At 45.7% G+C, this 12,472-nt stretch overlaps 1 protein-coding gene across 2 annotated transcripts in view; it reads right to left on the bottom strand.

Annotated features, from left to right (window-relative positions):
• The window catches only part of TTBK2 (tau tubulin kinase 2), a 112,990-nt gene that overhangs the window by 47,700 nt on the left and 52,818 nt on the right, over positions 1-12,472 (bottom strand). For both annotated transcript variants that reach the window (XM_088471338.1, XM_088471339.1), the window contains exons 4-6: positions 11,031-11,104; positions 8,573-8,713; positions 7,571-7,675 (exon numbers count right to left, since the gene is read on the bottom strand). In XM_088471338.1, the coding sequence (XP_088327464.1) occupies positions 7,571-7,675; positions 8,573-8,713; positions 11,031-11,104 (320 nt within the window). The remainder of the gene's footprint in view (positions 1-7,570; positions 7,676-8,572; positions 8,714-11,030; positions 11,105-12,472) is intronic.

Genomic DNA, 12,472 nt, shown 5'->3' with positions numbered 1-12,472 from the left:
AGTAATAAAGCTGACAGTTTAGAGAAGAAAAGTTACAGGCAGCGCTAGCACAGTCACATACAATGCAGAGAAATAACAATTCCTGCACTAACAGCGCTGATCACTCAACTACACAGACACAGGGCCTGGTAGGACACAGCGCTGCATACACAGACCTGAGCCACAGCGGAGGAGAGGTATGCGGGGGGACCCAGACCACGATGCTTCCTTCCAGACTTCCAGCAGCGTTCACCATGCGTTGCAGAGAAGATGGCCGCCGAGGAGCAGAGAGAAGCTGGCCTGGGGGAGGAGCGCTGACACAGGGCCAGTCAGCACAGTGCAGAGAGGGCTGTGTGCAGCGGGGGAGGCGCCGGCTGTGAGACAGGGAAGGCGCGCTTCCCCTGGCATGCATTTAACCCCTGGGATGCCGCAGCGCTACCGTTCTGCTGCGGTCCGCTGTCCCAGGGGGTAGTGGAAAGCGCAGGTTCAGTACCTGGCTCCACGCTGCAGCCAGTCCCCAGGGAGCCCCCTGCCTGGGGACTTAGGACCATGTGACCAGCGGGGACCCACCGCGGGACCCCGCTGCTTACCTTTGTCCCCCTTGGATCCGGCCATGGTCCGGAACATCTGGGGTCACTGCTAGCTGTGACCCTAGATGCTCACCAGAATCCCCGGATCGGTACCGGCGTTCTGGTACCGGCGGGGGTGTAGGGAAGACAGCATGGACGTCAGGACTGAAGGTCCATGCTGTACATCCAGATGTGCAGCCACAGCTGCACTGAAGAAAGCTTATGGGGCTCTTCTAGCCCCCACTCCGACAGGTGCACCCGACGCCGGCCGGGCACCAAACTAAACTGAGGTGCCTTGGCCCGGGGGCGGGGTATAGGAGGGGGACCTAGTGCATCCTGGGAGGCTGAAAGCTTAACTCTTTGGTGCCCTGCGACTGACGTCACACCTATACCCCAAGGTATCCTGTGGATACCCTATGGACCCTGAAGTAGAAATAGCGGTGTAGTGGTCACTGCCGATGAATGGATGTCTGGCGCATGCGCTCGGCATCTATTAACAGAGAATAGAGAGCTTAGGGGCAGCCTGGCATGTCCGTAAGTGCCAAGCACGCCCCCAAGAGTGATGAAAAGGGGGCACGTTTCAAACAAATGGCCCCTTTTCTTGTGGCCAAGGCCCCTTTTCGACAGGCACCAGTGTGCCCTCTAGGTCCGGCACCCTGCCCAGCGCTGAAACTAGAGTGAACACTAATACAGCATTAGAATTCCATTTATACCAGACGATTTGTCCACTGGTATGAGTAGATAATTACAGTAACACTCAGAAAATGGGACTTCATGTAGAGACCCAGCCAGCTAGGAAAAGGCTGAGGCCTGCAAATTCAAAGAAGAAATCTGGAGAAATGCACTGACGATAGCTGTTATGTACGGATGACAGCACTAAATAAAAAAATAAGCGACAAAGAATTGTAAAGGCAGCCTATATCTCGTCAGATATCACAAATGTACTGTATAGGGCTTGCGTGTTCTCTCTGTTCTCACATGGGTGCACTACGGATGCATTGGCTTCCCTAGAAATAGACATTTGTGTGCACAGTAGATTTAGACTGTAAGCCCCAGTGGGCAGAAACGGATGTGAGTGATTAAACATTCTCTATACAGCACTGTGTAATATGTTGGCACTATATAAATAAAAGGTTAATGATAATAAAACAACAACTATGCTGGCAATTACACAACAAATAAAGCCACTTTTGCACATTTATATAAGACATTCTGACTATAAATGAGCCAATGGATAAATAATGCTTTGTTTTACAACAAAATTCATCCAGCATGCGGTTTCATCTCTGGGCCGAATTTAATTAGAGGGGAATAGTCGCGGCCGTCAAAATGCATTCGCCGCTGCAATCTTTTTGCCTCGTTCGCAAGTTTTTGCGTACTTTCACAATGTGCATTAACGCGTTTCGCCCTTTTTCCAAAAGAGGCGAAAACGCAGATGTGTGAATGCAGTGAAAGGCGAAACTAGCGAAAAGGATAGGATATTTTGGGGAAATCAGTCTGTACCCCATAAAAAGCCTAGCTGTCCCTGGCAATCAATATAGAAGTGTATTAATAGACCTAATAAAAGTATTTGGTGTTCTTAACTGGAGTCAAAGGGCTGTGTGGAAAAGTGATATAAAGCAATTTCTTTTGAGTAAAATAATTGCTGTAGTTAAATTGGTAGCAACATTTAAATGGGTAGTAGCATATTTTTGTCTGTAAAGTGCATTATAAAAAAACTTAAAAGAAAACACCTGCTGGAGTCTCCTGCAATCCTAAAAACAACTGTCCCATCCACACAGCCCCCCAAAATACCGGACCTGATACTTTATACCCATTTTCAAACACTTTTGAAATTTTATTTTTTAAGGGGAATTAAGATATATTTTTTTTGCCTATTAGTCATTGGGGGGGGGGGGGGGGGTGTCCAAAGGGCCCTGAGCCAAATCCCCACATTTTTAAGTCAAAAATAGGGATTTTGCACATCTTTTCTCCTGCCTTTGGGTGGTGAATCTTTTGCGCTTGTTTTTGCCTATGGAGTTTTTTCGCCCATGCGAAAATTTCCTGGAATTGAATGGGGTAATTCGTGGGTTTGTGGCGAAAACCTCAAACGCTTTTTGCCGATCTCGGCTTTTCGCCTCAAAATGAATCTGCCCCTCTGTGTGAAAGCACAAACTGTTTGCATCACTCTGGTGCAGAGAGAAAAAAAAAGAACATTTCTTTTTGCAGTCTCCTAGGTAACGGGATTTGTAGAGACTGCAGATTTGTGACCTCATACACAGCGTCAGACCCAGTAATATCACAGCAACCTTCAACGTTTGTGTTTTATGTTCTATACCACGATCCCTTCATACAGTGCCACAGTAGTGAACAATCCACCTATGATAAAGTGGGTGGGGTTGGGTGGGAAAGGGTTAAAGTGAGTAAAACAGTCCCCAAAAGGACCATGAAAAAATCCTACCTTCTCTCTGTTAGTTAGATTTACTCATAACTATAGCAGAGTGTATTCAACTCTTTTTGAGTAAGCCATGAATTTGCAGGGGTCGGGGTGTTTGCAGTCCTGTATAGGAACAGGCATCAGCACTGAGATGAGTATTGAGTAAAGCTATTTGTGCTAGGCAGCTCAAAACAGATGTCGTCACCATGACAGGGGACTGCATACATCCAAGAGTAAGTACCGCGTGATACATACACTTTGCTGCAGGTTGTATTAAACCAACATAAAGGTCATGATATATTCTGTATATTTAACAACTCGCCACCTCAAAATACAAAGAAAACAATGAAATTACACAAAAGGGTGTTTTTTTTGTTTGTTCACTGTTGCAAAATGCTGCCCATGAATCAAGTATTTCCTATATACTGTAATACAGCAGCACAACAATATGAAAAGTGTGAATTACACTGCACCCAACACCAGCATTACAAGAACAATGCATAATGTACCCGTAATATTATGGAGAGTTTGTGCTTCTCTGTAATTATTCCCAGCGTTATTAGCATATCAGCAGGCATTAAATCTAGTGGCAGCTGCCGTTTATTTGCTTTGCTAAGGAAAAATGCTGTAGAATTAGTAGCTCACAATAGAGGAGTGACTGCCAGCGATCAAAGCGCAAAGTACCTTCGCGTACATATTACACACGGCAAGCTCGGTTGTTTTGAAATGAGGTGAGCACATAGGACGCAATAAGTATCCTTACACGTGTAATCAGAAACATTTCTTCCAGGACAAAATTAAGGGGGAATGACAATTAAATTAAATTTATTCCCGTAATCCACCACATCATCTAGTAATACGAATGCAGCCACGGCCTACAAGCCATACCAACCATCTCATCAGGGGGAATGGCAAACGTACCCACCATATGCCATTTACAAGCCATCCTAACGATTTGAACCATCTGGCACAAGCGAGAGCAGGGTACCTCCCAAACTACAATGTCACCAGGTGGATACACGGGCAGGGGTAATTTAAAGCAAATTAACTACAGTGTACTTGTTATATAGTAAATGAAGTTGCACGCAAACATTGGTTCTGATATAACCACAAGTGTAACAGATCTGACCATCCAGGGAGTAGGGCAAACAAATGGATTGGTGGGGCTCAATGTTTCAGTATGACAGACATAGACAGATGCAGCATTCAGCCATCAGGAGTATATAGTCTGCCCAGATTCTGAATGAGGCAGATAACCAGTCTGAATATAGACATACAGATGTGTCCTCATACTTTATTGCCGCAATCATGCCAAAAAGAGTTTCCCGGCGCGCTAGGTCCAGTGTGACTCGGCTTGTAGCAAGCGTCATTTTCGCTCAAAATGTGTGCCTTATGCTGCCCATCCACTACTAGATGCGGGGACGATGGCACGATTATGACGCCGCCGTAGTAGTCTCCCGCGGGGTGAAGTGCATACACTGCATGTTCAGTGTATGCAGATCAATCATCCCCAGAACATGGCAACCTGACGGCAGTCTTCAGGTTGACCGTCATGTTCGGGCGATGATTGATGTTAAAAACGACCAGCGGGCCCGTGCATCGCTGGTCGTGTTTAACATTTTACTGCCCGATTTATGGGTGATTACCAAGCGATGGAGCGATAACGACGGTCGTTATCACTCAAACGCTAGGTTTAATCGCCTAGTATATGGGCAGCATAAGTCACAACACGATGTGACAAAGCCGCACTGATTCATTTGATATGCGACACTTGTTTATCTGTAAGTGATTTAGTCTGAATCTGTACACAAACCGCTTTGTTGCAGCGTCCGCAGCTGTTTTACGGCAAGTTCCGTTGTACAGAATGAGACAGTCGCACACAGATGTAAAAGTGTCGCATATCAAATTGATCAGTGCTGTCTCGTGAAGCAGTTTTGTCGCATCGCTACAAAGATGTAAGCAGAGTCACACCGGACCTAGCGCTCCAAGAAGGGCTGTTTGGTATGACTGTGGCAATAGTATATAAGGACCCAACTGTATGCCTATATTTAGACTGATTGCTACACCGCTCTGCACAAGGGCGTCTTAGGAGTGGAGGGGGCCCGTGTGCACTCCCCGTGCGGGGCCCACTCCTATCTCCCTGGTGGCCGACAGCCGACTGACGCGGCTGGCCGGCCACCGAAGCATTAGTAGCCTCCGCAAACTAGAGTGCGCCCGGAGTCTACTGCGCATGCGGCGGCCATTTTCCGGTGTTCTGAGCAGCGCTGACACCCGACGTGGGACCACGGACAAGTGAGTTTAAAATAATATGGGTGCAGAGTGTGTGGTGCGGGGGCCCTGCTGGACCCGTATGCCCCGCACACACTGCACCCATTATAGATACGCCACTGGTTCTGCAAAGCTCATTGGCGTTAGGCGTCTTGTGCCGCATGGTGTATTGAGGTTAGGTGAATGAGGACATCTCTATACCACTATTTCCAACAACTTCCGTCTAAAAATGACAAAGCAATGGCTATGAAAAGTGCAGTGCACCATTAGGTTACCTTAAAAAGACAAGCTTCAAGACTCCAAGCTGAATGCATTAAGAACTGAATTAAACTAGAAAGGTAATTGAATTAGTAATTTTCAACTTCATTTAACAAGACACTGTTGAAGGGAGGGTAGAGCAGAATCCTGCATGCTCACCCACCACCATCATTCTCTCTATTTCTCCACAATCTCATTTTAAGATCATTAGAGACCTGGCCGCTGGAGGCTGGGGCCTGAATGCAAATCCAGTTAAGGCTCTGTCAGCAACTGATGCAAATCTGTTCTGCAACAAATCAAATTCTACGTTCTCATCTCAGACAAGAGAAATGTGATTAGGAGGCTTTTGTTGACTATACACTAATTAACCCTGAATATACCAGAATAATAGAATTGTTGTCTGTTACTGTTCGAGAGAATCTAAGCGGGATCTCATTTGTCTATCTCGACACACCTGCTATTTATGGCGAATGAAATCTGTACCATTCATTATTAATCAAGGACTCACATAAAACCGACAGATATAAAAGCCCTAGACATTACCAGCTGTTCTTAGGATTCCAATAATGCTCATTATGGGTCTTTAAAATGGGAGCAAAAAAAGTTTCTTGGCTGCTTCAGTCATCTACAAACTTAAGAGTTATTATTCTCCTATTAGGATTTTATTTTTTGATTTGAATGGCTCAACTTATTTATTTATTACCAGTTATTTATATAGCGCACACATATTACGCAGTGCTATAAAGAGGATATTTGGCCATTCCCACCAGTGGAGCTTACAATCTATGGACCTGATTTAGCAAGAATCGCAACTGCGATCACAGCTGAGTAATCACACGCAATGAATATATGCTAAAGTCTGCCACCGCTCAGCCAGCATAGAGACGCTCACTGCTGCTTTCTCACATCCATAATACCTCGCAGTCCTGCGTATACATCGGTAACACCGGGCTGTCACGCACAATTACAGCTGGTCTGACTTGTCTCAGTAATTGCAAGTCTTGTCGAGCTGCATAGGCAATCGCAGTGGCTAATTTATGCACGCCCATGCAAAGGCACTCAAACGGACAGGCACGCCTGCGTTTCTGCAACCATTCCGCAGTCACCACTCCCAAACGCTGACTGTCTGTTACTCACTCTGTGATGGATTCCACAGTGCGTCCGTAATCGCAGTGCGATTGCCGTGCACATGCAGTTCGGTGCATATGCGTACGCAACAATCGGACGATCTGCGTATGCGGTTGCAATTGCGATCCATGGTGAATCAGACCCTATGTTCCCTACCACATGCTCACACACATACGCACTAGGGATCATTTATTTGTCAGGTGCCAAATAACCTACCAGTATATTTTTGGAGTGTGGGAGGAAACCGGAGTACCCAGAAAAACCCCATGTGAGCCCAAGGAGAACATACAAACTCCACACAGATAAGGACATGGCAGGAATTGAACCCAGGACCTCAGTGCTGTCAGACAATAATGCTAAACATTACACCATCCGTGCTGTCAATGTCTTTATGCACTCCTCATAAGAGTTCCTCAGCTTGACCCAATCATTTACAAAAAAAACCAAAAAAAAACGTAAGGTGCATACACACGTAACGATTTTTTGAACGATTAGTCGTTAACGACGTCGTTATCATTCAAAAAATCGTTCAGTTTCTGAGTTATGACTGAACGAGAATCGTTCAAGCGCGCTCCCGTTTGTAGTTTATCATCCATTTCAGACTGTCCAACATAACGATTTCCATTAAGGGAAGGAATATTTTACGTTCATCGTTGTAAAAATTGTTCATTACACTTCAAAAAATCGTTCACTTTTCAAGGGAAATCTGACAGAAAATCTGACAGAAAGTTGTTGGTTACAAAATCGTTACGGGTGTATGCACCATTACAAGTAGGTTAATTAACACACTGATAAATTTGCACCTACGCTGGAGAAAATGGATTATAAGCTGAGGGTGTTTGCATTCAATTTTGTTACTGTACACCAACATAATAGATTAGGACGCAGTATACATAAAAAGTAGTAATGCTTTCACCATTTCTGAAGTATTCGCTTAGTACGATGTACTTACCGGCCGCACGTCTCCACAGGAGTTTGTAAATTGCCTCGCCAGCCCGAAGTCCAGCATAAAACATTTCCGACAAGTACTGGGAAAACGACCCATTGCAAAGTTGGACTGTACAAGGAGGAAAGGAAAGTTTGTGAATAAAAAGCACGGAACAACAAAGGTATGAGTATGGAAAATAATGCTTTATCCTTCGCTGAATGTATACGTTTTGTAGCGAATGGTAACACATTTTAAAATCTACAGTACAGTGTAGTACACCACAAAACAAACTGATCACTATTGTATCACATTCCTGATATGCACTAACGTAATGTGAAAATTATTCCTAGTGGTTACTATTTTAGTTCCTTAAGCTGGGTACACGCTAGGTCGATCTGATTGGTAAGTGTGTGTACGCAAACCAATCTTCTGCCCGATGTGCCGGGCTCGACAGATCTACTGGGCGGGCATTTAAAATTTGCCCGCCCAGTTGAGCTGTCAATCACCGCCAGGTCCCTGCAGCATGTGTACGGGCGATCGGCGGGTCGCCCGTACACACCAGCAGACGACCGACATATCTTTCAGGTATATCGGCCATGTGCTGTGCTGCACAGCAGATCGGTTATGTCTGAACTACGTTGTTCACAAAATATCCGCTGTACACGCCTGGCGAGACACTATAGATATATCACCCGTTCAATAGAACCTGCAATATATCTGTCAGTGTGTACCCAGCTTTACGTCCCCCGAAGTTGAGGCAGCGAGTTATGAAAGGGAGATTCGACAATTATCCAAAACAATGTATATAAGACATAACAGATCAGCCTCTGTAAATGGAATGATTACCATTGTAGAAGAAAAATGCACATAACATACAGTGAATTGTACTCTACGCTATCATTGTAAAACGTTATCTATTGTTTTGTTTGGAAACGCTGTAATCAAGTTTAGATGAATGGTTACAATTCTGTATGGTTCCATTTCATTCCTGCCGGCCCTTGTTACAGTGCTCATTATCCAACGTACTGGTTTGATATCGCGGTGTAAGAACCCCACAGAATGGATGCTCTCAATAGACTCCAGGATTTGACGTCCGAGCCGTAGCATGGTGCTGACAGAGAAGGTGCCTCTAGAATGGCTACGACGCAGATCCGCCAAGTTTCTTCCCTGAAGATGAGACAAAGTTTTTCAGTATGAAGAGGCCCACAAACACTGTGATGAGGTGATGTATGTAAACTGCTCGCAGACCTTTGCAGTGTATAGAAAAACAATTGCTTACATTATTAATTACAATGAAATTAATTACAATGGAATGCAGTAAACAATGACTAAATTCAATGTTAAGGAAACCAAATCAGGTGTAACCAAACCTAATCTACCGTCCCAGTACTACGCAGTGTATTGTATAGTACAAGATCCATGGCTAGCCTGTTTAAGTAGGGGAGTCGGGTAACAGCAGGGGACCAGGGGTCAGGTCTGTTCATTTGATGATTAATAACAAAATAAAATAAAGTTTTCATACTTGTCACTGTTGAAGACTTGATAGAATACTAGACTTTTTGTTTATTTTATCATTGTTACAGGAGGGTGCAGGGCAGATACTGTAGGTGGGGATGTTACGCCTCAGTTCATAGATTGTCAGAGTTGTTTATAGTCATAAGGCAAAGCAGATTTTATCTGCACAATAGAAAGCCAATATTGACTGTCAATTCCACGACTTGCTGCTACCAGAATGGTCCTAGGCAAAGCAGCAAACACGTTATTTACATGAGGTGTTTGTCAGGTGCTCCTCACAGCCGTCTGCCTTAGCTAGTTTTACTGTATATATGCCAGTGCAGAACATGAAAGGGACAAGCCAACCTATGGTCATAGGCTTAGCAGCTCTGGCCGCGTTACCTGAAGCCTTCATACGCCAATTCTGTGTCATGCATAATAAGATTTAAAAAAATAAATTCAAAATACATTATTCATTTTCTAATATTGCACCACAACATACCTGCTCCTCTTCACCAGCAGTATAGTATAGATCAGCAGTTCCCAAACTCAGTCCTCTCAGCACCCTAATGGTCCAGGTTTTAAGGATATCCATGGTTGCGCACAGATGGTTATATCAAATTAGGTACTAATAAAGTCACATGTGCCCAAGCATGGTTATCCTTAAAACCTGGACCGTTAGGGTACCTTGAGGACAGAGGCCCTGATTCAGAGCCGGACGCTCTGACAGAGCGCTCGCTCTGAATCAGGGCCGGGTTATTTTATTTTTTTTTGACCGGTCTTCTGGCCGCTCGCATAGCTGTGGGTGACCACCCACAACTATAGCGAGCGGCCAGGAAGATGGTCGCGATGGTCAAGCCATCGCGACCATCGGGCTTGCCACGAGACCCTTGTGGTAGGGTCTCGTTGCCGGAAGCCCCAGAGAGATTTCGGCTCCAACAGAGCCGAAATCTCTCCCACTGACATCACTCGTGATGTCAGTGGGACCAGCCCCAGACGGAGGCGTTCACATGGGAACGCCTCCGTTTGGGCAGCCACTCCCCTGGCCCGCCCACCAAAGGGGGCGTGCTGTCACTCAACATCGACAGCACGCCCCCTTTGGTACGAGACCCGGAGCAACGGATTGGCCATCGCTATCCGGGTCTCGTACATGCGCACGACGGAGCCGGCTCTGTCGTGCGCATGCGCTCTGGGCCACCATTGACCCGGTTGCAAGGGCTCAGCGCTTCTGACCGGGTCTGAATCAGGCCCAGAGTTTGGGAACCTCTGGTATAGATACAAAAATATAAAAAAATCTAAAGATACGGGTTGGGTTAGGATACCGACACCTGCCGGTAAGTACCCTAACCCTCCCTGCAGCCTAGCCCTAACTAACTTCCTAGTGCCTAACCCAGAGGTTCCCAAATGCGGTCCTCAAGGTTCCACAATAGTTCAGGTATTGGAGATATCCATGGTTGAGAACAGGTGTTAAATCAAATTGACAGAGGTACTAATTAAGTCACCTGTGCTCAACCATGGACATCTCTAATAGCTGAACTGTTGGGGAGCCTTGAGGACCGCATTTGGAAACCCCTGGACTAACCCCTAACCCAAATACTTATAGTCGGGTTGCCTGGGGTCAGGATGCCGTCGCCAAGATTATGACCTGTGACGGGATTCCGACGCTGGCATTCTGAGTACCAGCATCCCAACCACCGGAATCTCAACTGCATCCCAATGATACATGGGGCAGCTTTTTCCCCCTTGTAATGTTGTCCTCCACACACCTATATGGCCTTTCCCCATATGCAGGCCTGCTTGTGTATTATGCGAGCACCAAAACTGTTGCAAAGTCACTACTAAGACCATACTGTACCTAAAAGTGATGTATTCATACTAACATGCCTGAGTATTTTCTAGTGACTTGTACTGTAATATGGTAAAACGACCAATAAAACTAACACTAATAAAAAGAACGACAATAGAATCTTAATCTCTTTTGCAAGCTTACCTGTAATTGCATGACGACATAATTGAACCGATCATTCCTCCCACATCCAATAAAGCGGCATACGTGATCTTTACCTGACACAGAGAAGAAAGGGTAAAGCAGATTACACATGCATCCTATATGTAACGGGTTTCAATGACTAAATGTGGGAGCAGGTTGATCCACCTTCATATTTTTTTATCATTCAGATCACTGGGACAGATGAAACAGCGAGAAGGGCAGGACAGTAACAAACACTATTTAAGGTTATGATGTCGCAGGGTGGATACAGGTTACTGACCAGGGCAATTTCTGGGGTATTGCTGCCCTGTGCAGGTATTCTGTCTGCCCATAGGCCCGATTCAGAGCCGCACACAATGCAGATATACTGTCTGCCCATAGGCCTGATTCAGAGCCGCACACAATGCAGATATACTGTCTGCCCATAGGCCTGATTCAGAGCCGCACACAATGCAGATATACTGTCTGCCCATAGGCCTGATTCAGAGCCGCACACAATGCAGATATACTGTCTGCCCATAGGCCTGATTCAGAGCAGCACACAATGCAGGTATACTGTCTGCCCATAGGCCTGATTCAGAGCAGCACACAATGCAGATATACTGTCTGCCCATAGGCCTGATTCAGAGCAGCACACAATGCAGATATACTGTCTGCCCATAGGCCTGATTCAGAGCAGCACACAATGCAGATATACTGTCTGCCCATAGGCCTGATTCAGAGCCGCACACAATGCAGGTATTCACGTAGTGGAGGGATTGTTTGCAACTGTGCAAGCGCGAAAATCCCTAACAACTGGTATAGGGATTGCGTCAGTCAGTGTACACACAAAAATACAGCTGCCATCGAGACGCACGGTAACCGGAATGTTGTGGAAAGGATCAGGGCATAAAAATGGTCCGTTCAATGGGTATATTTTGGGCGTATCGCAGGTGTCACCGTTGTGCCGGGACTTGACGTCACTTGACTTGACCAGCAGATGACAGATATATCTTTCAGGTATAATCGGCCATGTGCTGTGCTGCACAGCAGATTGGTTATGTTTGAACTACGTTGTTCACAAAAATATCCGCTGTACACACCTGGCCGGGACTTGAGGTCACAACAGTTCGGAAATTTAAAGTTGCCCGCCCAGCTGGGCTGTCATTCATCGGTGAGTCCCTGCACATGTGTACGGGCAATCGGTGGGTCGCCTGTACACACCAGCAGATGAACGATATAGCTTTCAGATATATTGGCCATCGGCCGTTCCCATATGTCTATGAAGGTCGTCATTAACAAACATATTGGGTGTACACACCAGTCAACATACTATAGATAGCTCGGCCGTTAACTGAGCAGTTGATATATATCAGTGTGTACACAGCTTAAAAGGACACATCAACCGGTATTACAAAGAAAATGGGCATCTCAGTCCTTGCACATTTGGACACCAAAAATGT

The sequence above is a fragment of the Taudactylus pleione genome, unplaced genomic scaffold (assembly GCF_031769625.1).
Source record: "Taudactylus pleione unplaced genomic scaffold, aTauple2 ptg000113l, whole genome shotgun sequence".
In the NCBI taxonomy this organism is placed as follows: Eukaryota; Metazoa; Chordata; class Amphibia; order Anura; family Myobatrachidae; genus Taudactylus; species Taudactylus pleione.
Note: the sequence above shows the minus strand (reverse complement) of the source record. Positions and strands in the feature narration are given on the sequence as shown.